The 25,904-nt window shown below is 34.1% G+C and overlaps 2 protein-coding genes across 3 annotated transcripts; one reads left to right on the top strand and one right to left on the bottom strand.

Annotated features, from left to right (window-relative positions):
* Window positions 1-5,090: 5,090 nt before the first annotated feature.
* On the top strand, window positions 5,091-5,969 carry LOC131952152 (uncharacterized). Its single transcript, XM_059314694.1, has one exon. It carries the CDS (start codon window positions 5,091-5,093, stop codon window positions 5,967-5,969), a length of 879 nt encoding a protein of 292 aa, XP_059170677.1.
* An 8,771-nt stretch (window positions 5,970-14,740) lies between these two features.
* Window positions 14,741-24,477, bottom strand: LOC131952127 (coiled-coil domain-containing protein 91). Of its 2 annotated transcripts, none has more exons than XM_059314648.1 (13): window positions 24,054-24,477; window positions 20,977-21,024; window positions 20,794-20,869; window positions 20,179-20,342; window positions 19,569-19,952; window positions 19,164-19,343; window positions 18,915-19,022; window positions 18,511-18,603; window positions 18,355-18,423; window positions 18,031-18,117; window positions 17,753-17,842; window positions 17,430-17,543; window positions 14,741-17,066 (listed from the first exon to the last, which is right to left on the bottom strand). In XM_059314648.1, exons 1-13 carry the CDS (start codon window positions 24,096-24,098, stop codon window positions 16,914-16,916), a joined length of 1,611 nt encoding a protein of 536 aa, XP_059170631.1. In that variant the 5' UTR covers window positions 24,099-24,477; the 3' UTR covers window positions 14,741-16,913. The 2 variants fall into 2 exon arrangements, with proteins under 2 accessions (XP_059170631.1, XP_059170632.1); XM_059314649.1 differs by having other exon boundaries at window positions 19,164-19,340.
* Window positions 24,478-25,904: the final 1,427 nt, after the last annotated feature.

The raw sequence follows: 25,904 nt of genomic DNA, 5'->3' as shown, positions 1-25,904 counted from the left end.
TGTAAACTGTAAATATGTAGCATATTTGTAAGGCGAACTTGTAATTGATTCCTCCCCACAACAAAATCACACAGGTCTTGACCCCCACCCCCACCTTTTTTGGTATCTATACATCAGACTTAGACTTATACTTACACTAATTTTGAAATATTTATTTATTTGATACTGGGGACAGTTGGAGAAAGTAGCAAAGAAAAGAGTTTTAAGGAAAGCCAATGTCCTTGTCAGGGGCGGAACTACCATACCGCCAGACCCCGCAATGCGGGGGGGGGGGGGGGGGGGGGGGCATGACGTTTAGGGGCCCAGTTCCGACCAAAAAACAATGAATTTTTTTTTCGAAAATTATGTTTTTCATGCATCTTGAAAGTGGTTTTGTAAAAAAAAAAAAAAACAACCGGTCTTCTATAGCAGAGATTGTTGCGTAGAAAAATATTTTAAAATCTACAAGAGCTATAGTTTGAAAGGTAGGTAAACATTCACACTACTTGCAAGACTTACTGCCCTTCTTTAAAATAGGGATGCCCACGAAGCTCATTTAAATAGTTTTTGTACTATGTATATTAAAAAGCAATTGATTCTCTGAATTGTTACTTAAATAAGACGTACTATATAATAGTATAGCTATAAAAAATCAATGTTTTCAAAATTGATATTATAAAAGCCAAAAATGAAAAAATTAAACATAACGCGAGAAACCATTCACGAATCAAGCTAACGTCTTTATATATTTTTTACCAGTTAAAATTATTTCGACTCTTGGTTTAGAATAAATGTTTTCTGGTTCGTTCTCTCAGAATGGTTATATATTGCAATTAAGTAGACTACATAACTCATTTAGGTTATAGATTTTATATATATATATATATATATATATATATATATATATATATATATATATATATATATATATATATATATATATATATATAAATAGGGGAGCCCTAGTTTTTTCTTTGCGGGGGAGCCTTTGATTTCTAGTTCCGCCACTGGTCCTTGTGGGACATGCTAACTACTAGACTATAACTAATATGATCTTGATAATTTTGCAGGAAATTTATACGTAGATCTAGTGTTCTCTATTACTAGATCTATTATAAATTGCATCACATACCAGGGGAAAGATTTACATACTTGTGACATTTTATGTAGGGAAAAGTGGGGGGGGGGGGGGGGTCCATTTTAGGATTTAAAATATTGAAAAATATGCTTATTCTAGTAAGAATATTTTGTGTGTGTGTGTAGATAATGGTATTTATTTATGGATAATCTCTCAACACAATATAGATGACGGCCAGTGTTTCTTCCAGACTTTTTTCTCCGGGGGGGCACTTGAAATCTTCGGGGGGGGGGGGGCGGTAAACTTTCTTCGGGGGGGCGGACACTGTTAAAAGTATATATTTTCTATATAAATTATATAAATTTCATTTCGTTCGGGGGGGGGGGGCGGTAAAAATTTTTCGGGGGGGCAAAGCCCCCCCGAAGAGATGCCTGGAAGAAACTCTGATGACGGCTTTGCCTTGCAGTGGAGCGCTAGACTGCTAACCCGATAGGTTCGAGTTCAAATCCTGGTTCAAGTTAGTGGAACGTCCATGAGTCCACCCAACTCACGTTAGAGAAAGTAAAGGCGGCTGGGCATAGTGCTGACCGCATTATCCCTTTATATGCCAAGGTTAAGAAACATATGAACGCCCCTTCATCTGCCCAATGGATCGTTAGGTCGAAAGAGGAATCTTTTACAAAATAAAGCTGAATATAGTTTATTTTACTCGAAGTAGAAATAAGGGGTCAGAACAGATCAAACCATTGCGAAAAAAAGGAAAGACAGGACTTAATTTTGAATGTTTTAGTAACACAACCCACAAAGTCAAGACCAGCTTATGCCTGCACATAACATTTTCCAATCAGTGTTTCTTCCAGACTTTTTTCTCTGGGGGTGCACTTGAAATTTTCGGGGGGGGGGGGGGGTAAACTTTCTTCGGGGGGGGGGGGGGGGCGGAAACTGTTAAAAGTATATATTTTCTGTATAAATTATATAAATTTCATTTCGTTCGGGGGGGGGGGGGGGGCGGTAAAAAAATTCGGGGGGGGGGCTCCCCCCTCGAAGAAATGCCTGGAAGAAACTCTGTTTCCAATGAAGTAACTGATGTTACATAATCAATAATCTGTGACTTTGTTACGTCAATTACGACATCGCATTGTCACGCGAAAAAAAGTCAACAGTATTTTTTGATGCGACAATATAGGGGGTTGGGAAGGGGAGTTTAATTTTACCATAACTGTTCAATAATGCAATAATAATGGAATCTTCTGAAATAGGGTTTCAACTGCGGAACAGATCAAACCATAGTGAAACAAGGGATGACAGGACTTAGTTTTGGGTGTTTTAGAAACACAACTCACAAATTCGAGACCAACGACCCCGTTACCAGAGGCGTATCCAGGTTTTCGTTGTAGGGGGAGCGAAAAGTGCAAAAAAAGGCGCCGAATTTTTACCACGTTCTATATACGTGTATTTTATATATAGGCATATATATATATATATATATATATATATATATATATATATATATATATATATATATATATATATATATATATATATATATATATATATATATATATATATATATATATAAATATATATATATATATATATATATATATATATATATATATATATATATATATATAGGCCCTATATATATATAAAATTACTAGCTGTATGTCATTACTTCGCTATGATGTAAAATAAATTGAACGTAGCTCTCTGAAGAAATAAGAAAAAACACACAATGTAAAAAAAAAATATACACACACTACAAACAAAAACAATGAACGTAACACAATCTGTTTTGTAATTCTTGTAAACAAAATTTCTTGCATACAAATTCCTGGGAAATTATTTAAGACAAGTGAAATAGGGGCAATAATTACTCTCTTAATATAAATATGTATATATCTACATATTTAATTATAAATGTCAAACCAAATAAATAATTACTTCAGAATATAATAAAAATGTTTAACACTATTCGTGTTTACAAGATGTTTTTGTCTATAATAAGAATTTAATATATCGTCATCATAAATGCTAAAGTATTACAGCATAATGAAAGTTTTTAAAATCAGAGTTGGTATAAAACCACGCTTTTCGATAGGATAGATAAACTATGCTGGCATAGTCTATTTTGCCCCTTACAAAGGATTTGTAGAAAATTAACAGGCACTCAGTCCTGGCACCCCAGCTGTGACCTTTTAGGTATCTCATCATATTGAGCATACCCTTGCAGCTTTGTGCTATGCCTTCTATATGTGTGTTCCAGGTCAGCATGGGGTCAAGAGTGACTCCTAGGAACCTTGTGGCCTGGGCTATTTTTATGACTGTATTGTTAATTTTTAGTGAGACCTGTTTGGTGATGGTGCGTGATTTTTTGTGAGTGAAGACCATTCCTACAGTTTTGGATGCGTTTATCTTGAAACCCCATTGGTCCATCCACTCCATCATTTTATCCAACTGAGCCTGTAACTCCCTGTTAATTTTCGTAATGGACTTGCCTGACCGCCATGTGGAGGAGTCGTCAGCATATTGGGACAGGGAGTTCTTTACGTCCGTGAATTCACTATCTAGGTCGTTCACCATGATGGAGAACAGTGTGGGGGCAATGACCGATCCCTGGGGTATTCCATTTTCTAGCTTGTATGTGTTGGAATATTGGTCGTTTACCCTGACCTGCATCATTCTGTCTGATAGAAAGTCTGTTATATAACTAAGTATGGGGCCTCCTATTCCTAATTTTTTAATTTTGTGGGTTATCGCCCATGTCCAGCAGGTGTCGTAGGCTTTGGCCACGTCGAGAAAAATGGCTACTGTGTGTTCCCTTTTTTTGGTGGCAGCCTTGACGTCGCTTTCCAGTCGAAGTATCTGGTCCACTGTACTTCGATTTTTTCTGAAGCCTGACTGGTTAAGACTCAGTAAATTATTTTTTTCTAGGAAGAAGTTTAGTCTTGTGTTGACAACTGTTTCCAGAACTTTTCCTAGATGAGACGTCAGGGATATGGGCCGATACGACTCTGCTTCGTGTGGGGATTTATCTGGTTTAAGGATGGGAATTATTGTGGCTAGTTTCCATTTTACTGGGATTTTTCCTGAGCTCCAGATAAGGTTAAAAAGGTCGGCTATGATAAGAATTGTTTCTAATGGCAGCTTTTTAATTAATTCATAGCTAAGTATGTCTGTGCCTGAAGCAGTGTTCTTTTTTTTGTTTATAGCGTTTTTAATTTCTTGTACTGTAATTGGAGCGTTGAGGTAATCGGCGTGGCCTGTGTGAGCGCTCCGGTCCTCCAGGTTATTTTTCATTCTTTCTCTTCTGTCTGTCTCGGCTTTACCAAGGCTTTCGTCTGAGCTAACCTGGTGGAAGTGTTTAGCTAGAACTTCGGCCTTCTCTTTATCTGTTGTTGCAAGCTCGGGCCGCTTTATGGCTGGCATTATTTTTTTTGTTGAGGACCCTTGTATAGCCTTCATCTTCCTCCAGATGTCTGTGATGTGGCTGGATGGGCCTATAGATTGGCAAAATTTTCTCCAATGGGTTTCTTTTTCCGCCCTGATGGTAGCATTGGCTGCGTTTCTACAGGCTCTGTACGTTTCCTTATTTTCCCTAGTCTTGTGAGACTCGGCCTCAAACTACACAAAAAAAACCCTCGACAAAATACAGAACCAGGCCCTTAACATAATTGCCGGTTGCAATATTAGTACCTCCAAAGAAGCCCTAGAGGTCCTCCTGGGAGTAATCCCCCTCTCACTCCGCAGGAAGGAACTCAGGCTAAACTACTGGGCCAAAGTAAAACATCAAAACCACCCAACCTCAGCGGCCTTTCTACCAGTGCTACCCAGGGCATGGGGAATCCCCATTGGGAAATTCAGCCCCCCCGCCAGCTGGAAAACACCGGGGGAACTGGAATCCTGCAACCAAACCTCAATCGCGGATCAAAACTTAGTCATCCACAAACCTATAGTCCCCCCCTGGGAACTGACATCCCCAGCATTACATACAGACCTGCACAATCAGATAAATAAAAAAGAGGACCCAGTAATGGCCCGTATTGAGGCTTCAAATGAAATAGAAAGGATAACAGCCAATAGCCTAACCATCTACACAGACGGGTCAAAAATAAACGAGAAAGTGGGAGCAGGGTTCCACATCCCCCACCTCAACCACTCCAAAAGCTTTAGGCTGACAGACGGCGCCTCCATTTTCACTGCCGAACTAACGGCCATCCTTATGGCCCTCGAGTACACCCCAACAACCCCACATACCAGCATCAGCATCATATCTGACTCCCTGTCAGCATTACAGGCCATTAAAGGGGGAGAATGCTGCAGGGAAGACATTGTAGAAGAAATCCTTCACAAATGTTCCGAGTGGAAACAAAGGGGTCGCTCGGTGCAAATGATCTGGATTCCCTCCCATATCGGCATACAAGGTAACGAGAATGCCGACAAAGCTGCTAAAAAGGGAGTGGAATCCAGAGCTATTGTGAAAACGGGAATAGGCTATTCCGAAATGAAGGCTACTATAAAGAAACAAATAAAAGAAGAATGGATTCAAAAATGGAACGCAAGCGACAAGGGTAGGCACGCCCACAACATACTACGTCCACCCGACGGGAGACTGCAAGTTACAGAAGACCAACGGCCACCCATTAATAAAAAAATTACAAGGCTGCGTCTAGGTTCAGCCTCCTTCATTCACACAAAGAAATGGTGCCACACCTGCAATGAAATAAACACAATAGACCACTACCTAATACACTGTAAGGCATACAACAACCAAAGAAAAGAACTCATCAACTACTTCCAGATAAACAAAAACACATTACTAACAACAGAAACATTACTGGCTATGGACGCACCATTCACTCTGCTTAGCCTGGTAAAAAAATATGTGCACAAAACCGAAGAATCAGTCTAATAAGCTGTAAAGATAAAATAATATTCACCCAATAACAAAATACAGATCCCGCTTAATAAAAAAAACTACACCCAAAAATGAAAGGAAAACAAATGAAACCAAACTGTATATACACAAAAACCACGAACTAACCACCAAAAATAGTCTGCGATATAAACGTAAGTTTGAAAGCGGACTTTAAACCCCAAAACAACAACAACAGGATAGATAAACATTCCGAATAACAGCCTACATTTAACTTAATATCGGTTTTATAGTTCAGATCATATATTTTAATTATCTACTGCTTCTTTGTGTTCTTTAAAGATAATTTTTCAGCATAGTGATAAGTATGGGTTAGATCACTGTATTGATCACACACCTTTTTACTGGTAATTGCAAAAACAATATTCACTGAGTTTAACGTTTAAAAAGCTAATTTTCTGGCGGCATGGAACTTTGGTACATCACTACGCGTTTTTCTACATGTACTTAACAGATCAGTTCGGGGTGGGTTGGGGGGGGGGTTCAATTTCATTCACCACTGTCCGGTCACTTTAGGTCAATTATCCAACCCAGTGTATACCTAGGTGTGACATTGATGTCGCTCTACACAATTGTGGTGGTGAGGTGTGGGGGGGGGGGGGGGAGAGAGAGAGAGATAACAAACACAGAGTGAACATAGCGTCAGTTTTTAGATGACTGTTCTAAACATACATATATATTACACAAACAACTATTACACAAATATATGTTACAGAAATAGATTTAAATAAGTAGCAGTGGTATTATGACAAACATTTTTTTACAGAGGGGTCCATGTGGGAGGGGGGGTTAACACCCCTCTTGCCAAGTGGTACTAACCGTAGAGGTTTTTTAAACATTGCAATGCTTTGTTATTTTTAGAATGGCAAACTGATGCAGCTGTTAATACGTGTTGTAAACGTAGACACTACTAGACTAGTACAATAATGCTTAATTGCTGCATGAAAAGAAATCTTGTGATTTACATACATGTGCCGACCAAAATTTTTTTTTTTTTAACAAATATCATTGTTTAAAACTTTGAGTTTAAAAAGTTTCCAAAAAAGGCGCCACTTTGCTGAAAATGGCCAGAGGGGGAGCGGCCGCTCTCCCTGCTCCCCCCCCCCCCTGCGTACGCTACTGCCCGTTACATAACACTTAGTAATGACGTGACTGATATTAAGTAACCTGTGACCATGTTACGTCATTCACGACGCCAATTTTAGCTGTCGGCTGTAAAAAGTGTGAACACTTTTCATGAACGAGAAAGAAGTGGAGAGGAGGGGGGGGGGGGTGATTTTTTTTCCGTGATTGGCACAACTTTTTAAAAAATATGGAATCTTCTGAAAAGGGGTTTAAGTAAGCCTACGGAAAGTAGAAGAATTAAACTATTAGGTTGTTTATTAAACAATCATCGGTAATTGTAAGCCAACCATTATATATTATTAATCAAACCCAAATCCAAGTTATACTATAGCCCTAACCCTAATCATTGCCCTAATTACTGTAGGTAATAGTAATATGATTCCTTCATTATAACACACCTCTGATAGGAAGAGTCTATTAGTTTGATACCAATATTAAGACACTTTTTTTTTACATGCCCGTGCAGAAAATTAAGTAAAGAAGTAAAGGGTCAGAACAGATCAAACCATTGTGAAAAAAAAGGGATGACAGGACTTAATTTTGAGTGTTTTAGAAACACAACCCACAAAGTCGGGACCAGCTAATGCCTGGTTACATAACATTTTTGATTGAAGTAACTAATGTTACATAATCTGTGACCTTGTTACGTCAATTACGACATCGCGTTGTCACGCTAAAAAAAGTCAACGGTATATTTTAATGCGACAATAGGGGGTTGGGAAGGGGAGTTTAATTTTATCATCACTGTTCAATAATGCAATAATAATAGAATCTTCTGAAATATAGGGTTTCAACTGCGGAAAAGGAAACAATGTATGGTTTTTTACATTATTGAGAGAAATAGGGGTGTATGAACAGATCAAACCATTGTGAAAAAAGGGATGACAGGACTTAGTTTTGAGTGTTTTAGAAACACAACTCACAAATTCGAGACCAACTGCCCCGTTACATTATAACACACCTCTTATAGGAAGAGTCTATTAGTTTGATACCAGTATTAAGAGATTTAACAATCGATTAAATAAAAAGTAAAGGTGACAGAACCGATCAAACCATTGAAAAAAAAGGGATGCCAGGACTTAATTTTGAGTGTGTTTGAAACACAACCCACAAAGTCGGGACCAGCTAATGCCTAAAAAAGTCAACTTTATAAAAAATATGGAATCTTCTGAAAAGGGGTGTTAGTCTACGGAAAGTAGTAAACTAATGATGTTTATTAAAACATCCATCGGTAGTTGAAAGCCAACCATTATATATTATTACTCAAACCCAAGTCCAAGTAATAAAATAGCCCTAACCCTAATCATTGCCCAAATTACTGTAGGTAATAATACAATGATTTCTTCATTATAACACACCTCTTATAGGAAGAGTCTATTAGTTTGATACCAATATTAAGAGATTTAACAATCGATTAAATAAAAAGTAAGGGTGACAGAACAGATCAAGCCATTGGAAAAAAAGGGATGTCAGGACTTAATTTTGAGTGTGTTTGAAACACAACCCACAAAGTCGGGACCAACAATGCCTGGTTACATAACATTTTTGATTGAAGTAACTGATGTTACATAATCTGCGACCTTGTTACGTCATTTACGACATCGCGTTGTCACGCCTAAAAAAGTCAACAATATATTTTTATGCGACAATAGGGGGTTGGGAAGGGGAGTTTAATTTTATCATCACTGTTCAATAATGCAATAATAATGGAATCTTCGGAAATAGGGGTTTCAACTGCGGAAAAGGAAACAATGTATGGTTTATTACATTATTGAGAGAAATAGGGGAGTCAGAACAGATCAAACCATTGTGAAAAAAGGGATGACAGGACTTAGTTTTTAGTGTTTTAGAAACACAACTCACAAATTCGAGACCAACGACCCCGTCACATAACACTTAGTAATGGAGTAACTGATATTAAGTAACCTGTGACCAAGTTACGTCATTCACGACGCCAATTTTAGCTGTCAGGCTGTAAAAAGTGTGAACACTTTTCATGAACGAGAAAGAAGTGGGGAGGGGGGGGGGGTTTCCGTGATTGGCACAACTTTTTAAAAAATATGGAATCTTCTGAAAAGGGGTTTAAGCCTACAGAAAGTAGAAGAATTAAACTATTAGGTTGTTTATTAAACATCCATCGGTAATTGTAAGCCAACTATTCTATATTATTAATCAAACCCAAATCCAAGTTATACCATAGCTCTAACCCTAATCCTTGCTTAAATTACTGTAGGTAATAGTAATATTATTCCTTCATTATAACACACCTCTTATAGGAAGAGTATTAGTTTGATACCAATATTAAGACACTTTTTTTTTACATGCGCGTGCAGAAAATTAAGTAAAGAAGTAGGGGTGTCAGAACAGATCAAATCATTGTGAAAAAAAAAGGGATGACAGGACTTAATTTGGAGTGTTTTAGTAACACAACCCACAAAGTCGAGACCAGCTTATGCCTGGTTACATAACATTTTTGAATGAAGTAACTGATGTTACATAACCAGTGACCTTGTTACGTTATTTACGACATCGCGTTGTCACGCTAAAACAAGTCAACGGTATATTTTAATGCGACAATAGGGGGTTGGGAAGGGGAGTTTAATTTTATCATCACTGTTCAATAATGCAATAATAATGGAATCTTCTGAAATATAGGGTTTCAACTGCGGAAAAGGAAACAATGTATGGTTTATTACATTATTGAGAGAAGTAGGGGTGTCAGAACATATCAAACCATTGCGAAACAAGGGGTGACAAGACTTAGTTTTGAGTGTTTTAAAAACACAACTCACAAATTCGAGACCAACTACCCCGTTACATATTACTTAGTAATGACGTAACTGATATTAAGTAACCTGTGACCATGTTACGTCATTCACGACTCCGAATTTAGCTTTTAGGCTGAAAAAAAGTGTGAACACTTTTCATGAACGTGACGGACGGGTGGGGGGGGGGGGGGGGGGGAGTGGTATTGTTGTTGTTGTTGTTACGACTGTATAATTATGAAATAATTATATTGAATTTTCTAAAAAGGGGTGTAAGTCTACGGAAAGTAGTAAACTAATGTTGTTAATTAAAACATCCATCGGTAATTGAAAACCAACCATTATATATTATTAATCAAACCCAAATCCAAGCTATACCATAGCCTTAACCCTAAACATAGCATCCATTACTGTAATACAATGGTTCACACATCATAAGACTCCTCTTTTAGGTAGAGTCTATTAGTTTGATACCAATATTAAGAATTTCTTTTATGACAGGTATACAGGACAAACCATCTTTGAGATAAATAGGGGTGACAGAAAAGACCAACCCATTTCGATGAAGGGATGACAGGATTTACAGTGGCGTAGATAGGGGAGGGTGGGTGGGGCGGCCACCCAGTGCGCCGAACCCAAAGGGGCGCCAAACGGGGTAGAAAAATTAATTTAAAAGCTCGTTTTAAGCTGAAGTATTGAATTATACAAAGTCACATTTACGAAACTAAACGACTGCAAGGCTTTACACACTGATTTAACTGTTTTCTATTTCATTTTTGAGGCACCGAATTATAAAATTTTTACGGGATAGTAACTGGTAAAAAGCGCCACCAAGCTTTTAAACTAGAGGGTGGTGAATTCTGCTACTGGCAATAGTCAATTATTATCAAGTGGAGGACCGGCTTCAGTCTATATTATTTTGCAACTTTAATGATTGAAAGGCAAATTTATTATAACCAGTTAGTTACTTTTGAAGGTGTTTGTAAAAAGATAATGATGTACAAGTAAAAATGACATACTTCTATAGGTGGATATTATATCTTAAACATACTCTTTTACTACTCTAGTGGAGGGTGTACAGGACAAACCATTATTAAAAGAGGTAGGGGTGACAGAATAGATCCAACCATTGTTTAAGTAGGGATGACAGGATTTATTTTGAGTGTTTTAGAAACAACTCACATAATCGAGATCAACTACCCCGTTATATAATACTTCTGAATGACGTAACTGATGTTACGTAACCTGTGTACTTATTACGTCATTCACGACTCTGAACGGTGAACAGGCTTCACGAAAGGGACAGAGAGAGAGAGAGATGGGAAATGGAGGGGGGGGGGGGGTGATTTTGTTGTTGTTGGCACAGCTGTTCAATAAATATGGAATATTCTTTTTAAAAAAGCAGTGTTAGGCTACGGAAAGTAGTAGGCCTAACCTATTAGGTTGTTCATTAAAACATCCTTCGGTAATTGAAAGCTAACCATTACATATTATTAATCAAACCCAAATCCAAGTCATGACAAAGCCCAAACCTTACTCTTTGCCCAAATTACTGCATGTGATAATAAGAAGATTCTTTCATTATAACACACCTCTTATAGGAAGAGTCTATCAGTTTGATACCAATATTAAGATACTTTTTTTTAAAGTGCGCGTAACTATTAACAATCGATTAAATAAAAATGGGGTTACAGAACCGATCAAACCATTGTGAAAAAAAAGGGATGACAGGACTTCATTCTTGAGTGTTTTAGAAACACAACTCACAAATTCGAGACCGACTACCCCGTTACATAACACTTTATAAAGACATAACTGATGTTACGTAACCTGTGACCTTATTACGTCATCCACGACTCTGATGTTTAGCTGTCAGTCTTTTTAAAAGTGTGAACACTTTTCATCAACGAGGAAGAAGGGGGGGGGGGGGTGTTTGATTTAGTTGATATTAACACAACTTTATAAAAAAATATGGAATCTTCTGAAAAGGGGTGTTAGTCTACGGAAAGTAGTAAACTAATGGTGTTTATTAAAACATCCATCGGTAGTTGAAAGCCAACCATTATATATTATTACTCAAACCCAAGTCCAAGTAATAAAATAGCCCTAACCCTAATCATTGCCCAAATTACTGTAGGTAATAATACAATGATTTCTTCAATATAACACACCTCTTATAGGAAGAGTCTATTAGTTTGATACCAATATTAAGATATTTTACAATCGATTAAATAAAAAGTAAGGGTGACAGAACAGATCAAACCATTATGAAAAAAAGGGATAACAGGACTTAATTTTGAGTGTTTTAGAAACACAACCCACAAAGCCGAGACCAGCTTATGCCTGGTTACATAACATTTTCGAATGAAGTAACTAATGTTACATAACCTGTGACCTTGTTACGTCATTTACGACATCGCGTTGTCACGCTGAAAAAAAGTCAACAGTATATTTTGATGAGACAATATAGAAGGGTGGGGTAGGGTTGGGGGGGGGGGGGGGGGGAGGGGGAGTTTAATTTTATCATCACTGTTCAATAATGTCAGAAAAGATCAAGCCATTGTGAAAAAGGGGATCTTCTTCTTCTTCCTTCTTAATTTTTAGTATTGGGAGGGATCGAGCCATTTCTGCCAGATGGTTTGAACTCGAGACTTTTCGAATTTATCAACCATGAGCTTTTGCCGACTCGACCATGCTTCCATCACAATTAAGGATTACGTGTCAACTGGTTATGCGCCATTGAGGCCATTGACTCCGATTTCAGCCTTCTTTTCTTTTTGGATTTGCTTCCATAGCCTTTGTCCAACCAAGAACAAACTACAAGGCAGCAGTTGTTTGATTTTTGAGTTGTCTCTCCTAGAAGAGTGGCTGTCCCCAGCTAACGAGCCTCATCTGCCCGAGGGTTTGAACTCGAGAATTTTCGGTTAAGCTAAACCGAAAAGTCTCGACCACGCAAAAAAAGGGATGACAGGACTTAGTTTGAGTGTTTTAGAAACACAACTCACAAATTCGAGACCAACGACCCCGTTACATAACACTTAGTAATGACGTAACTGATATTAAGTAACCTGTGACCAAGTTACGTCATTCACGACTCCGATTTTAGCTGTCAGGCTGTAAAAAGTGTGAACACTTTTCATGAACGAGAAAGAAGTGGGGAGGGGGGGGGGGGGGTTTCCGTGATTGGCACAACTTTTTTAAAAATATGGAATCTTCTGAAAAGGGGTTTAAGCCTACGGAAAGTAGAAGAATTAAACTATTAGGTTGTTTATTAAACATCTATCGGTAATTGTAAGCCAACCATTATATATTATCAATCAAACCCAAATTATACCAAGTGGGGGGGGGGGGGGGGGGGGGGGGAAGAGTGGTTTTGTTGTTGTTGTTGGCACGACTGTATAATAATGAAATAAATATTGAATCTTCTGAAAAGGGGTGTTAGTCTGCGGGAAGTAGTAAACTAATGTTGTTTATAAAAACATCCATCGGTAATTGAAAGCCAACCATTATATATTAGGGGTCGTCCATAAATGACGTCACACTCGTAGGGGGAGGGGGGTCCGTGATTTTGTGACTGTGTGTGATGAGGGGTGGGGGGGGGGGGGTTCAGATGGTGCGACGTCACACTTTTGCATTACAAAAAAGCAATGTTAGAAAACGAATTTTAGACGTTATTTCGCGTTTTAGAAAACTGTTTTAATAAATTGTAATAGGAATTGATTAAAATCCTCTATTTTTTGACAGAGTCTAGACAAGATTTTAGAAAAATATCGATGTTTTAAAAAAAATCAACTGCACTTTTGAGGGGGGGGGGTTGTAGGCTGAGGTGTGACGTCATTTTAGGGGGGGGGGTCTGGCTTTTTGTGACGACGTGTGACGGAGGGGAGCGTGGGATGTAAAAATCGTCAAAAAAGCGAGATGTCATTTATGGATGACCCCTTAGTAATCAAACCCAAATCCAAGTTATACCATAGCCTTTAATCCTAATCATAGCATTTATTACTGTAATACAATGGTTCACACACACATCATAAGACTCCTCCTATAGGTAAAGTCTATTAGTTTTATACCAATATTAAGAATCTTTTATGAAAGGTATACAGGACAAACCATCTTTAAGATAAATAGGGGTGACAGAAAAGACCAACCCATTTCGATGAAGGGATGACAGGACTTACAGTGGCGTAGCTAGGGAAGGGTGGGTGGGGCGGCTGCCCAGGGCGCCGAACCCAAAGGGGCGCCAAACGGGATAGAAAAATTAATTTAAAAGCTCGTTTTAAGCTGAAGTATTGAATTATACAAAGTCACATTTACGAAACTAAACGACTGCAAGGCTTTACACACTGATTTAACTGTTTTCTATTTCAATTTTGAGGCACCGAATTAGAAAGTTTTATGGGATAACGCCACCAACCTTTTAAACTATGGGGGGGGCGCTTTTTCACAGACAGGAATAACTATATATTAAAGTGGGAGGGAGGGGGCGAAAAATTGATAGTCCGCCCCAGGTGCCTGAATAGGTCGCTACGCCTCTGTACCAATATCGCAAATTCTGTCAATAACCTGTTACCCCACTATTTCAGATCTGAACAAACACTATATACAAGCTGTTAGCCAAAAAACTTTATATATATAAATAACATTTAATAGTACTTTTTTTGTGGGGACAATTTGCGGGTATTAATTTGATTGCTGACACTAATGAAAAATAGTAAACTCATCTGTTCAATGACCTCTGAATATTGAATAGGTCACATTTAAAAAATATATAATAGACTCATTTTTATAATACACAGACATAACTTGGAAACGTTGGGTTAAATTTTTGTTAAATAAAAAAATAACCTTTCCGTTAAATATATTTATTTAACTATTTTTTTCCTGAATTAACACATTATTTTGTTGACTTTATTGATACGACATTGTTGAAAATCAATAGAATTTATTATTATACAACAGCACTATATGTGCTTACATACACAGGTATCCCTCAAGACTAAAAAGTTTTTAAATACATACAATCATTTTTTAATGAGTTACTTTAAAAGTAAAACAAAAATAAAACTTTTTACAAGAAAATAAAACCATCACAATGCAATATTGTATTCATGTTAAATGAACTGGTATACTCATTTGTTTCACTATTATAACCCATCATTTTATATGTTGTTAAACTCTAAAATAGTATCAAAGATATAGGTGAAAATCATTGCATGATTTGCTAAAATAAGTATTTTAGAGAATGAATTATAGACCCATAGTAATTATGCATACTGAACAAGGATTCTATTTTACAATGTATTAACAAAAGAAAAAAAATGAAGGATATCAGAATATGGAGTTCTTCTTTATACAAAAATGTATTGCTTCATATTAATTTATAATTTTAAATAATCGACACCGTGGTATATTAATTTTCCATAAATAATTTGGTTAGGTTTTGTGTACTAATAGTTACTTTAGAGATTTGCACCTGGAAATTTAAAAAAAAATCATAGTAATAGGTGTACTGTGCTTCAATAACCTTGTATCACTTGGAATTGAGAGAAGAATGCTGATATGACTGCTGATTATAAACCTTCTGTAGTTTATATAATACAGAAAAAAATTGTCTAAATAAATGATATTTAAGTACTCAATATGATAAAAGCATATTTTCAACATATTTACATTTTTATTAAAACTATTTTAATATTTAAACAAGTAACAAAAAAATACATTTAACTAGATCTAGATCTATATCTAATTTCAAGTATTTTTACAAGCCTGTTTGCACAAACATTAACTTTTTAGGAAATATGTATATTATTACCAACCGTCTGATATAGTTTATTAAAATACATACATGTACAATAATAAATTAATTTTTGAGTTCTAAAGAAAGGCATACTGTTTATAGAAAGTGTAGCTAATTAAAGATGGATGCATTTTTTCTGAGCAATGCATAATTTTAAAATAATATTACCATTTTAGCACTCAAGCTTAACATCAATCAAATATATTATTTATGTAAATAGCTACATAAAATAAAACTGGACACTAAAGTTAATTTTACAGCTCTTGTCCAAATTATGACAACACCAAACAAATTTTGGTTATGTAAAGATAATTATGTACAACTGAAGCTCATACTTTTCTGAACATAATTCTAATTTAGATAGTTTTGATGCTAAGAGAAATGTTTAAAAACTAAACAGGAGATGACCATGGAAATAAAGAGCAATATGAATATCTGGTATGAAAATCTTGAAGAAAAAGATAATTTGTCTTATGCCTGATTTAACTCAAACACTTCCCATAAAAACTAAAAACTGGTATTTGTTTGACAAAAACTTTCTAAAAAGTATACATTTAAAATATAAAAATAATATCTGTTATTTATAAAATCTTTTTCTAAAACGTTTTGCCATTTTATTATTTTATTTTTTTAAACAATTACGTAAACAGAGACATTAAGTTGTACAAATAGGTAGAATTGATTGATATTCATATACATTTTTCATATGCCATTAAAAATGCAAAATTAAATTTATCTTTTTAAAAATACCAAGCAACTATGCTTAAATTATATATTTTGTGAGCAAATATCAACTTTGTCTTATTGAAAAATAAAGTAAATACATTTGACTGACCAGAATAAATCAACCCATTGCACCAGGATTGATAATAAAGCTATTTGTGCTTATACTTATATACACAAACTATCTTAACATAATTATTTTGAATAGCAAGTAGCCAACATTTAAAAATTAATCTCTGACATGTTATATAACACTTGCACCTCCCTCATAAACAACTAAGGCACTGCAAAAAATCATTTAAAGCTCTTTTGTCAATTTCAAGAAAATTGAATTATTGCAAAAATTAAAATTACTTTTTTGAAGTTAAGTACAAACCTAATTTAAAATCTATTGTAAATAAAACAATTTCACCAACACAAAACAATATTGAACATAAATAGCTTTGAATGTATGGTACATAATAATTGTATAACTAAAACATTAAGAGAGAAATGCTGAGTTGAATCCACTTATGTCTCATCTGTGTTTTCTTTCTTTTTGTCCTTATCTGATATTGGTAATTCTGTTTTCTCACACTGTAACAATAGTTCTATTTGTTGCCTTGAGCTTTCTAAAAATAAATCTAAGCTTGCCAAATGGCGCCTTCGAACTCTCGAGTCAGCCTTAAAAAAAAATTAAAACAATGAAATTAAACGAATAATTATCCAGTGTTCCTACCCATAAAATTTAGCAATGAAAATGGGTGGTAAATATATTCAGTTCTCATTTTATACAGTGCTTATTTTAAAACCTTTAGCTTAATACATTTTATTTTAAATTATGACTTTACAAGTGACATTTTTTATATAACCAAAAAATAAGCTTTAAGATATACATAAAGAACTCAGTTCTAGTAATTTTTAAGTAACCAATAAAATATTTTAATAAATAATCGATAGCTAAAATTTGGGAGATTTTTGATGAACAAACTATGTTCTAATCTCTAAATGATTTCTTTGAGATGTCTAAAGAAATAACAAAATTACCTGTCTTTGTTCATTAATATAAGCTTGTGTTTCCACGCGAGATAACTCCAACGCTTCTCTTATTCCTGCTCTTCCTCTTTCTCTCTCCTCATTTACTAAACGGACTATTTCTTCCTAGAATTGGGAGAATTAAAAAAAAAAAACATTAATGTTAATAATTTCAAAAACTTGATTACCCAGTGAGTAGAGACCCTGACAAAATTAATACTAGTAACTAAAAATAGTTGTCATTTATGAGTTGTATTTTCATACACGTAGAAAACAATAATAAAAATGTATAGTTTAATTTTTTGCTCAAATTTAGGATAATATATTTGTATTACATGTGCAATCTTCTGTTGTTCTTCTCTCGCTGCCTGAAGTGCTAACTCATGGGATTTTTTTTCTTCCTCCAACTTGAGAGAATACTCTGCCTGTAAACAAGTTTAATTTATAACAGAATTATGCATTGCTCCTTCTTCTGCTGAGTGAAAATCTAAATATTATTCATTAATAATGAAACTTTAAAATAATACTCAAAAAAATAAAAGTTAAACAACCATTTAAACAATGTGTGTGTGTATGTATATATATATACATATATATATATATATAATCTAACCTTAATTTCTTCAATGGCAGCTTTTGTTTTTTCTTGTTCAGCAATAACTGCCAATCGAATCTGTTCTTGGCTATTAATCCTTTCCTCCTGTGTTTAAATAATACAGTTATACTGGGTACTTGTTATAATATGCCTTTTTATAGTGTTGCTACCTCTAGCTTACTCTGCCCTTTTACACAAATCATAGCACTAAACTAACAGACATATTTGCAGAAAAACTTCTAAACCACAACGTGAGCATTTTCATAAAAAATTATGTAGGTAGATCAAACTTTGTTCTGAGAAATTAAAAATATTTAAAACTATATTACAATGAATACCAACCTCAACCGCCTTGTTAATTGCTTTCTTTTGCTTTTCCTGCTCTTCCAATAAAAATTTATCAAACTTTTCCTGTTTAAAAAAAGATATATTTTTTATGTATCTAAATCAAAAATAAAACAGCTGAAATTAAATACCCTGATTATTATTTATTTTAACCTGTTGAGTTTGACGTGCTTCATCTAACGACTTTTCTAATGTATGTTGGAGCTCTTGCTTGTCTTCTTCTCTTTGACGTTCATATAATTCTTTCTGGAAAAAATTCAATTGTAAGTTTATTTAATTTGAAATTAAGAAAAAAATATGCAAAAATTCAAAAATAAAATATTTAATATAAAGCTCAAAAGCCATGTCCATAATTATTACTATATGCATAATTTTTCAAATTATGGAAACCATTTTTCATTGGTAAGCAAGATATAAAACAGTTTTTAAAAGGCACTATACATATTTAAAAAACTTTAAAAAGAAAATAACACAAAAAAAATGTTAAATTACTTTTTCATTAATAAAAATTAACCTTGAATTTGGAAATGGTTAACTAATCTAAAAAATTAACAAACCTGAGATTGTAATGTTTCCTGAAAAATTTTCATTTGTTCACGGAGTGTTTGTAAAAGATTTAGCTGAGCTACTTCCTGCTGTTCCAGCACAACAGCCCTTGACTGCTCCTATTAAAAAAAAACAGAATTTACTGCAGTAAGTAGCAAAACAAAATTTATAATTATCATTTTCACTGCAAATATTTTTAAACTGGCCTTTTACTAAAAAACTCTAGCAACTTGTAATTAAGAAGAATACCCACAACGTACTTTGTATTGCTCAACCACCAGAGCTAGTGTGTCATGTCCTGCAGTTCTTAAGCTATCAAGCTGACTCTCTTGAGTGGCATGAACTTCTTGTAACCTTTGTCTCTGCTCTGCTAGTTGTTCCTGACATCTAGAAAGTTCTGCCTCCAGTGAACTGTTTCGTTCCTCTATGGCAGCCAACTGCTATTAGAAATAGCATTTAAAGTGTTTTTAAATCAATGTGTACTGAAACATCAACAACTACTTTAAAAAAGTATTTTAAACTGATTCAATTTGCAGACAAATTATATAAATAATACATGTATATGTGATAAAAAGAAGAGGATGAGAATGTGATATTTCTTTAAGAGATTGTGAAAAGTAAAAGCCCACAGTTAAAAAAAAAAAAAAATCAGATAATTTTTTTACCTCTTGAAATGCTTTGTCTGTAACTCTACTGATGGCAACAGATGCATCAGCTTCAGGAAGTGCGGCAGCATCTTCAACTACCTGATTTTCTTGAGGCTCGGGTACATGTTCAGTATCTAATCTTCTTGGTTCATCAGCAGGCCAAAGATCTCCCACAGCAGCTCCTTCATCTTGCAACAGTGGTGGTAACAGAGCCTCATTGGGCTGTATAGCAGGTTGCTGTTGTTGCTGCTCCTCTTGACTAAACAAACGATTTTCATTGATTCCCAAGCCAATATCTGGCAATCTTCCATTGACTAAACTCTGATGAAATGCTGGCCCTGCACCGGCTAGTAAAGTTCCATCCAGCACATTTTCTGCTATACGAGCTTGGTCAAGTTGATTCTAAAATAATCAATGTAGAATACTTATAAATTTACCAAATAAACCCATGAACAGTAAACAGAATACAATTTCGATAAATTCAGATTTTTCTGCATAAGAGGCCCATACGATTGTATTATTGTTGAACTGTGAAATTATGTTGAAACTTGTGTACATGTAATCTGAAGCCCATTATAAATACAACCACAATCCTCTCAAGGCAACAATCTACACCAAGTCTACTTACTTCTCCAAATAAATCTAGTGGCTGCTGATCAACAATATTTCCAATGGAATTTATGTGTTGGTAGTCCACACCCTCTGCTGATGCCCCAGATATATCAGATGGATCAAGGTAAGTAGGAAACCGGTTCTGAGCACAAAGCAGATCAGGTCTACCGTGAGCACTGCCTAGATATTTTTTGAGTAATAATAATTATGGTGTGTGTATATGTACTTATATACTTATAATACTCAATAAAGCATGCTTAAGTTTAAGCTAAGTACTAAAATAACAAAAAAATATAATTTGACCAATCCTTTGAGAGGTGAGGGAATATTGAAATGGTATAGACAACGTTGCAAATTATTGATGGTAAAGATTTGCTCCAACACGAATTGAACTATTTCACATTGTCTGTTATCTGAATTATTTTTATTTTCTTAAAGTGAATAGATAATAATTCCAGAATATATAATTTCAATGATCATAATTTCAATATTAAAACAACTGGGACGACAGTTACTAAGATAACACTGTCAGTTATATCCAAGTATATTTTTAAAAAATTTCCACTAAGATAAATTACTCATTAATTTATTTTAATTAACATTAATAAAAGTGTATGTTATGTCTGCCTACCTGCATTAAAGATAGCCCATGGTGAATCAGATGGCTGAGCTTGAGATGTGGCCATATGTGGGACAGGTTCTGCAGCCTAAAAATACATTACTGGTATGATTTAAATAATGCACAACAGTTTAATTTCATAATGTGGTTAAATGGAGTATAACTCTTAAAGAAACATAAAAATTTATTGTTTACCTCAAATCCACCAAAGTCCTCAAAGTCGTCATCTCCACTGTCAGCAATCTAGGTAGAATAATACAATTACAGATGTATTTGTATAAAATGTGGAAATTATTTATGGATGATTTTAAGGATAATTTTTTACATTACTCAACTTGTACTGATATAGTGTTGAAGTTAGATATTGTTATGGATGATTCTACTTATTGAACTATGGCTTTTTACCCTACAGTACTTTACAACTTTACTAGTATTACCACTAACTACCAGTGTCTGACAATAGATTGTTCTGAAATAGTTGTTACAATGTTAGTAGCTATTTTTTTATTGGGTTTTAGTGTTAGGATCAGAAAGTTATCTTTATAGGAATTAATATATATTGTCGAGTGGTAAAGTAAGCATATAATTGCTAACCAGAAAGTCTTCAACTTTGGGCTTGAGTCCCATAGGAAATCACTGAGTGTACGCATCTCTAATGCATACCTAATTCAGGTTAGGGAAATTAAAGGTGGCTGGGCAAAGTGCTGACCTATTCCTTCATATGACAAGGTCACAGAAACAGGGGAACTCTACTTTGACTGCCCTCTAGAGAAGTCATGTTCAAAAGGGTACCTCAGTACCTTTGTCTCTATTTTTTTGCTTGACAGTTTAGTTCACTAATGACTAATGTAACACTAAACGTATTTAAAATTTAGGCCCTATACCGGCCTAATAAAAGGTAATCTATCATTTTAGGTACGTAAAATCGGCCAAGACTAGTAATGTGAAAAAATGGTGACTCATTAAAGTTTAGTAATTATTTCACATTTTTAGGAGGATTTATGTTTTGAATGTTACAAAAATGTTTTAAAGTTTTATTAATATACCTGTTTTAAAACAATTGTATTAAAACTCGGAAAAAAATAAAGACTAGAGATGTTTTCATCAGATTAAACCAAGCTCATTTACTTTAGCAGCCATCTTGTTTACGTTTTTTTATACAATTATAGTAAGAGATTCAAGGGAAACCACTCTAACTTACAGATGGCCGCTTTTTATATAGCAAGTCCTGCTGTTTAAAGTTAATTTCTAGCCTATATTGAAATTCAAACTATATTGATATATTTAGCCATTGATTTTGGTTTATTATTCAGTTATCTATAATATCTGACACAAATATATCACAATATACTTCTATTAAAGCCTCAACAATAACTTATAAGGGAACTTTTTCACACATTACTTACCAGCCTCAGCCGATTTATCATTTTACGCACCTAAAACGATAGATTAAATTACCAATTTTTTAAGAAGTAGCTATTAGACTATTTTGGCACTATGGCCTACTTTATATGTCTTTAATTTTAATTCCCTAGTCCATAGCTGGCAGTAGTTGGTTTGGTTTGGTAAGTAATTTTTATTTTAAATATTTTTAGTTCGGCCCTGTGGTTTCTCATTCAATTCAGCTAGCTAACTAGTGTGTTAGGCTAAAGCCACTAGATCTAAATCTGGAGTCATTTTTTAGAAGCTAGCAGGACAGGTTGTTGTTTTAATTCAAAACTGGTCAAGTACTGTAGACTACTGTGTAGTGTGTGTGTGTGTGTAGTGTACTAGTACTGTGTAGAAAGAGGGTAAAACTCCATTTTAGCGTATTTTATTCTCCATTGCTTGTTTACCTCCAGTTGAGCGTATTTTATTATAATAACTGAAACACACCAAAACATTAGGAAAACACGAATTTAATATTTGTATTGTATTGTTGTTTTTCATAAATGAATAAAAATGAATCTTAAAAAAATATTTAAAAAAACACGACTTATTTATTTGTTTAGTATTTTTGTTTTAACAAATGAATAAAAACAACAAAGAGACTGACTGAAATGCTTTGTTTGTTGGTTGCAAAAATAGAGATGCACACTTTGTACAAATAAGTGTTCCGATTTCGACTAACAGAATAAAAGTATTAAAAGGCATAAGGGGTCGTCCATTAATTACGTCACACTGTAGGGGGGAGGGGGGTCCGTAAAATGACAACCCCACATCATTATTTTTTTAAAAGTCAGAAATTTACTCATACAAAAAATCATACTTGATACATAGATCTATATCAAAATATTGGGAAGGATGGTAGATTTACTATGAATTTAAATATTAAATAACATAGGCTACAACTCTATAGTGAAATATTTTTTTCAGTTTTGGCAAAACTGTCAAATTAAAAAACACAGAGTTTGTACATTTATAGCATAAATACAAAAATATCATACAGAATAATTAACAGTGCATCAGTTTCACCATGAGACAAATGCCTTTAAAAAAATACAATACAATAGGCCTAAAAAATAATAAGTCGTGTTTTTTAAATATTCCTTTTTATTCATTTGTGAAAACGGTAATCTATCGTTTTGGGTACGTAAAATCGCCCGCGATTTGTAATGTGAAAAACAGGTGACTCCTTAAATTTTAATAATTATTTCACATTTTGAGGAGGATTTATGTTTTTAAAAATTCAAAAATGTTTCCTTGATTCATTTATGTACCTGTTTTTAAACAATTGAATTAAAACTTTTCCGTAATAAATGAAGACTAGCGATGTTTCCAACAGATGCAACCATGCTCATTTACTATAGCAGCCATCTTGTCTAAGTTTTATTTTTATAAGCTTTTAGCGCCAGATTCAGGGGGAAGCCACTCTATTTTACAAATGGCTGCTGTTTATATAGCAAATCTTGCTCTCAGACACTGCTGTTTAAAGTTAATTTCTGGCCTATATCGATATATTTAGCCATTGATTTAGGTTTATTATTCATTTATCTATAATATTTGACACAAAAGTATGACAATATACTTCTAATAAAGCCTTGACAATGAGGTAACGTTTTCGTACATAAATAGCCGCGGGCGATTTTACGTACCCAAAACGATAGATTACCGTGAAAACAATACAATACAAATAAAAAATAAATAAATCGTGTTTTCCTAATGTTTTGGTGTGTTTCGGTTATTATAATAAAATACGCTAAACTGGAGGTAAACGACAAGCGGAGAATAAAATACGCTAAAATGGAGTTTTACCTAGAAAGAGCTTAGGGCTTAGAGTTTAGAGTGCATACCTCCGGTTGTTGCTCAGTTCTAGCTCTTCCATTATTACCCGACATTATTCAGAACTTTCTATAAAAAAATATAGTTGCTACTGTAGTTGGTAATGCAACACAGCCTTGAGTTGTTACATTGCTTAAGATGTTTAAACTGTTATGTTTAAATCAACAGCTTAAATACATTATTTATGGTTTTTAACTTTAATAAACTAGAAATGTTAGACATTTGTTTTTTCCGGAAGTGTAATGGGAGCTGACATTTTGGATCATGCATACTGGGACAAGTATTGTAATATTTAAAAAAATAATTATGATTTTGTAAAAATATTCCATATTTAAAGATAATTTCTCATGCGCACTAATTTACATTGACTTTGTGGAAAATGCTGCAAAATGTAATAAAAGTAAATCGGATGATCGCAGTTTGACCTTTAGCCCCTCCCTTTCCATTTTTTTTGCCAGTTAGATTAACAAAAACGAGTGCTTACAATTATAATCATAACTTGATAAAACTATACCTATACTTTAAAGCTGTCGTATTATAAGCATTGTTTCAAAATCAAAGTTTTGGGAGATTAATTAATTCCATGTGTTAATTGAAATATTGAAATTTTAAATTAATAAATTCTAATATTGACGAAGTTTTTCATGGTATTTTCTTGTTATAGTCCGTTTTTCAAAATAACACATTTTTTTATATTCTAACATACATTAAACATGTTGGTGCTTCGTTTTTATTTAAATGTTTACTGTTTTATTGAAACATATAAATGCGTATGGGGAAAAATGAATTTGCATTAAAATAAACTGTCTTTTCAAAAATACACTCTCTTGTTGCTGTTTTAGTTTGAACTAACAGAGAAAATGCAAAAAAATCTGGTATTAAATGAAAAAAATCCGTATATACTAAATACCAATACTAAGAAAATAATAATAATTGAACAATGTATCAATATATTTTTACATTTATACTTGAACACTTCGATAATTAATTCGTTCAATAAGACGAACCCATTATTTTTTTCACAAGTTTTTTTTTTTCATTCACCCTGTGACCATTTGGTTGCTAATATTTTGAAAGTATGTATATTAAGACTTAATTCAATGAAACACATTTTAATTTATATAATTTATTATAATCTACGACTACGATCCATGTTTATTTAAGAATCCTGTATATATATATATATATATATATATATATATATATATATATATATATATATATATATATATATATATATATATATATATATATATATATATATATATGATTAAATTGAAACCTCCATAACTAATTCCTTTCCTATGTTGTTTATATATATATATATATATATATATATATATATATATATATATATATATATATATATATATTAGGGTAGTACTTGTTTGCTTAGAGAAATAATTATCTAGTTGATTAAATATTTACTCATACTTATTTAGAGATCCATATATTTATGAATAAATGGACAAAACGTAACTGGTCCCAAAACATCAACGACACTAAAGCCATAGCTTTAATTTGCTATCTTTTAAATGGTAACTGATAGCAGGTAATTTAATTTACGGCCATTAAAGTTACCACTTAAAGATGTAGCGTTGTGCACTACCGCCCCCTCCCACCCGGTCGAAATTTATATATAATTGTAAGTGCAACCTGGATGTTTTATTTGCCCCCCCCCCCCCCCGCCCATTTCCAGAAAATCATGTCTCCCACCCGGTCGAAATTTATATATAATTGTAAGTGCAACCTGGATGTTTTATTTGTCCCCCCCCGCCCCTTTCCAGAAAATCATGTCTGGGTGCTCATGTATTTATTTTATCGTGTTATGTGATGTAGGTAGTCACAGAGCAAAGTTAAAG

The sequence above is a fragment of the Physella acuta genome, unplaced genomic scaffold (genome assembly GCF_028476545.2).
Source record: "Physella acuta isolate Inbredline_101_S28 unplaced genomic scaffold, ASM2847654v3 ptg000855l, whole genome shotgun sequence".
Taxonomy (NCBI): domain Eukaryota; kingdom Metazoa; phylum Mollusca; class Gastropoda; family Physidae; genus Physella; species Physella acuta.
Note: the sequence above shows the minus strand (reverse complement) of the source record. Positions and strands in the feature narration are given on the sequence as shown.

Excerpts from the sequence above, each read along its gene's own strand:
- LOC131952127 (XM_059314648.1), bottom strand. The coding sequence starts at position 24,098 with ATGTCGGGTAATAATGGAAGAGCTAGAACTGAGCAACAACCGGAG. Across the intron at positions 21,025-24,053 it reads GAACTGAGCAACAACCGGAG|ATTGCTGACAGTGGAGATGA; the intron begins GTATGCACTCTA and ends TATTCTACCTAG. Across the intron at positions 20,870-20,976 it reads AGGACTTTGGTGGATTTGAG|GCTGCAGAACCTGTCCCACA; the intron begins GTAAACAATAAA and ends ATGTATTTTTAG.
- LOC131952152 (XM_059314694.1), top strand. The coding sequence starts at position 5,091 with ATGGCCCGTATTGAGGCTTCAAATGAAATAGAAAGGATAACAGCCAAT.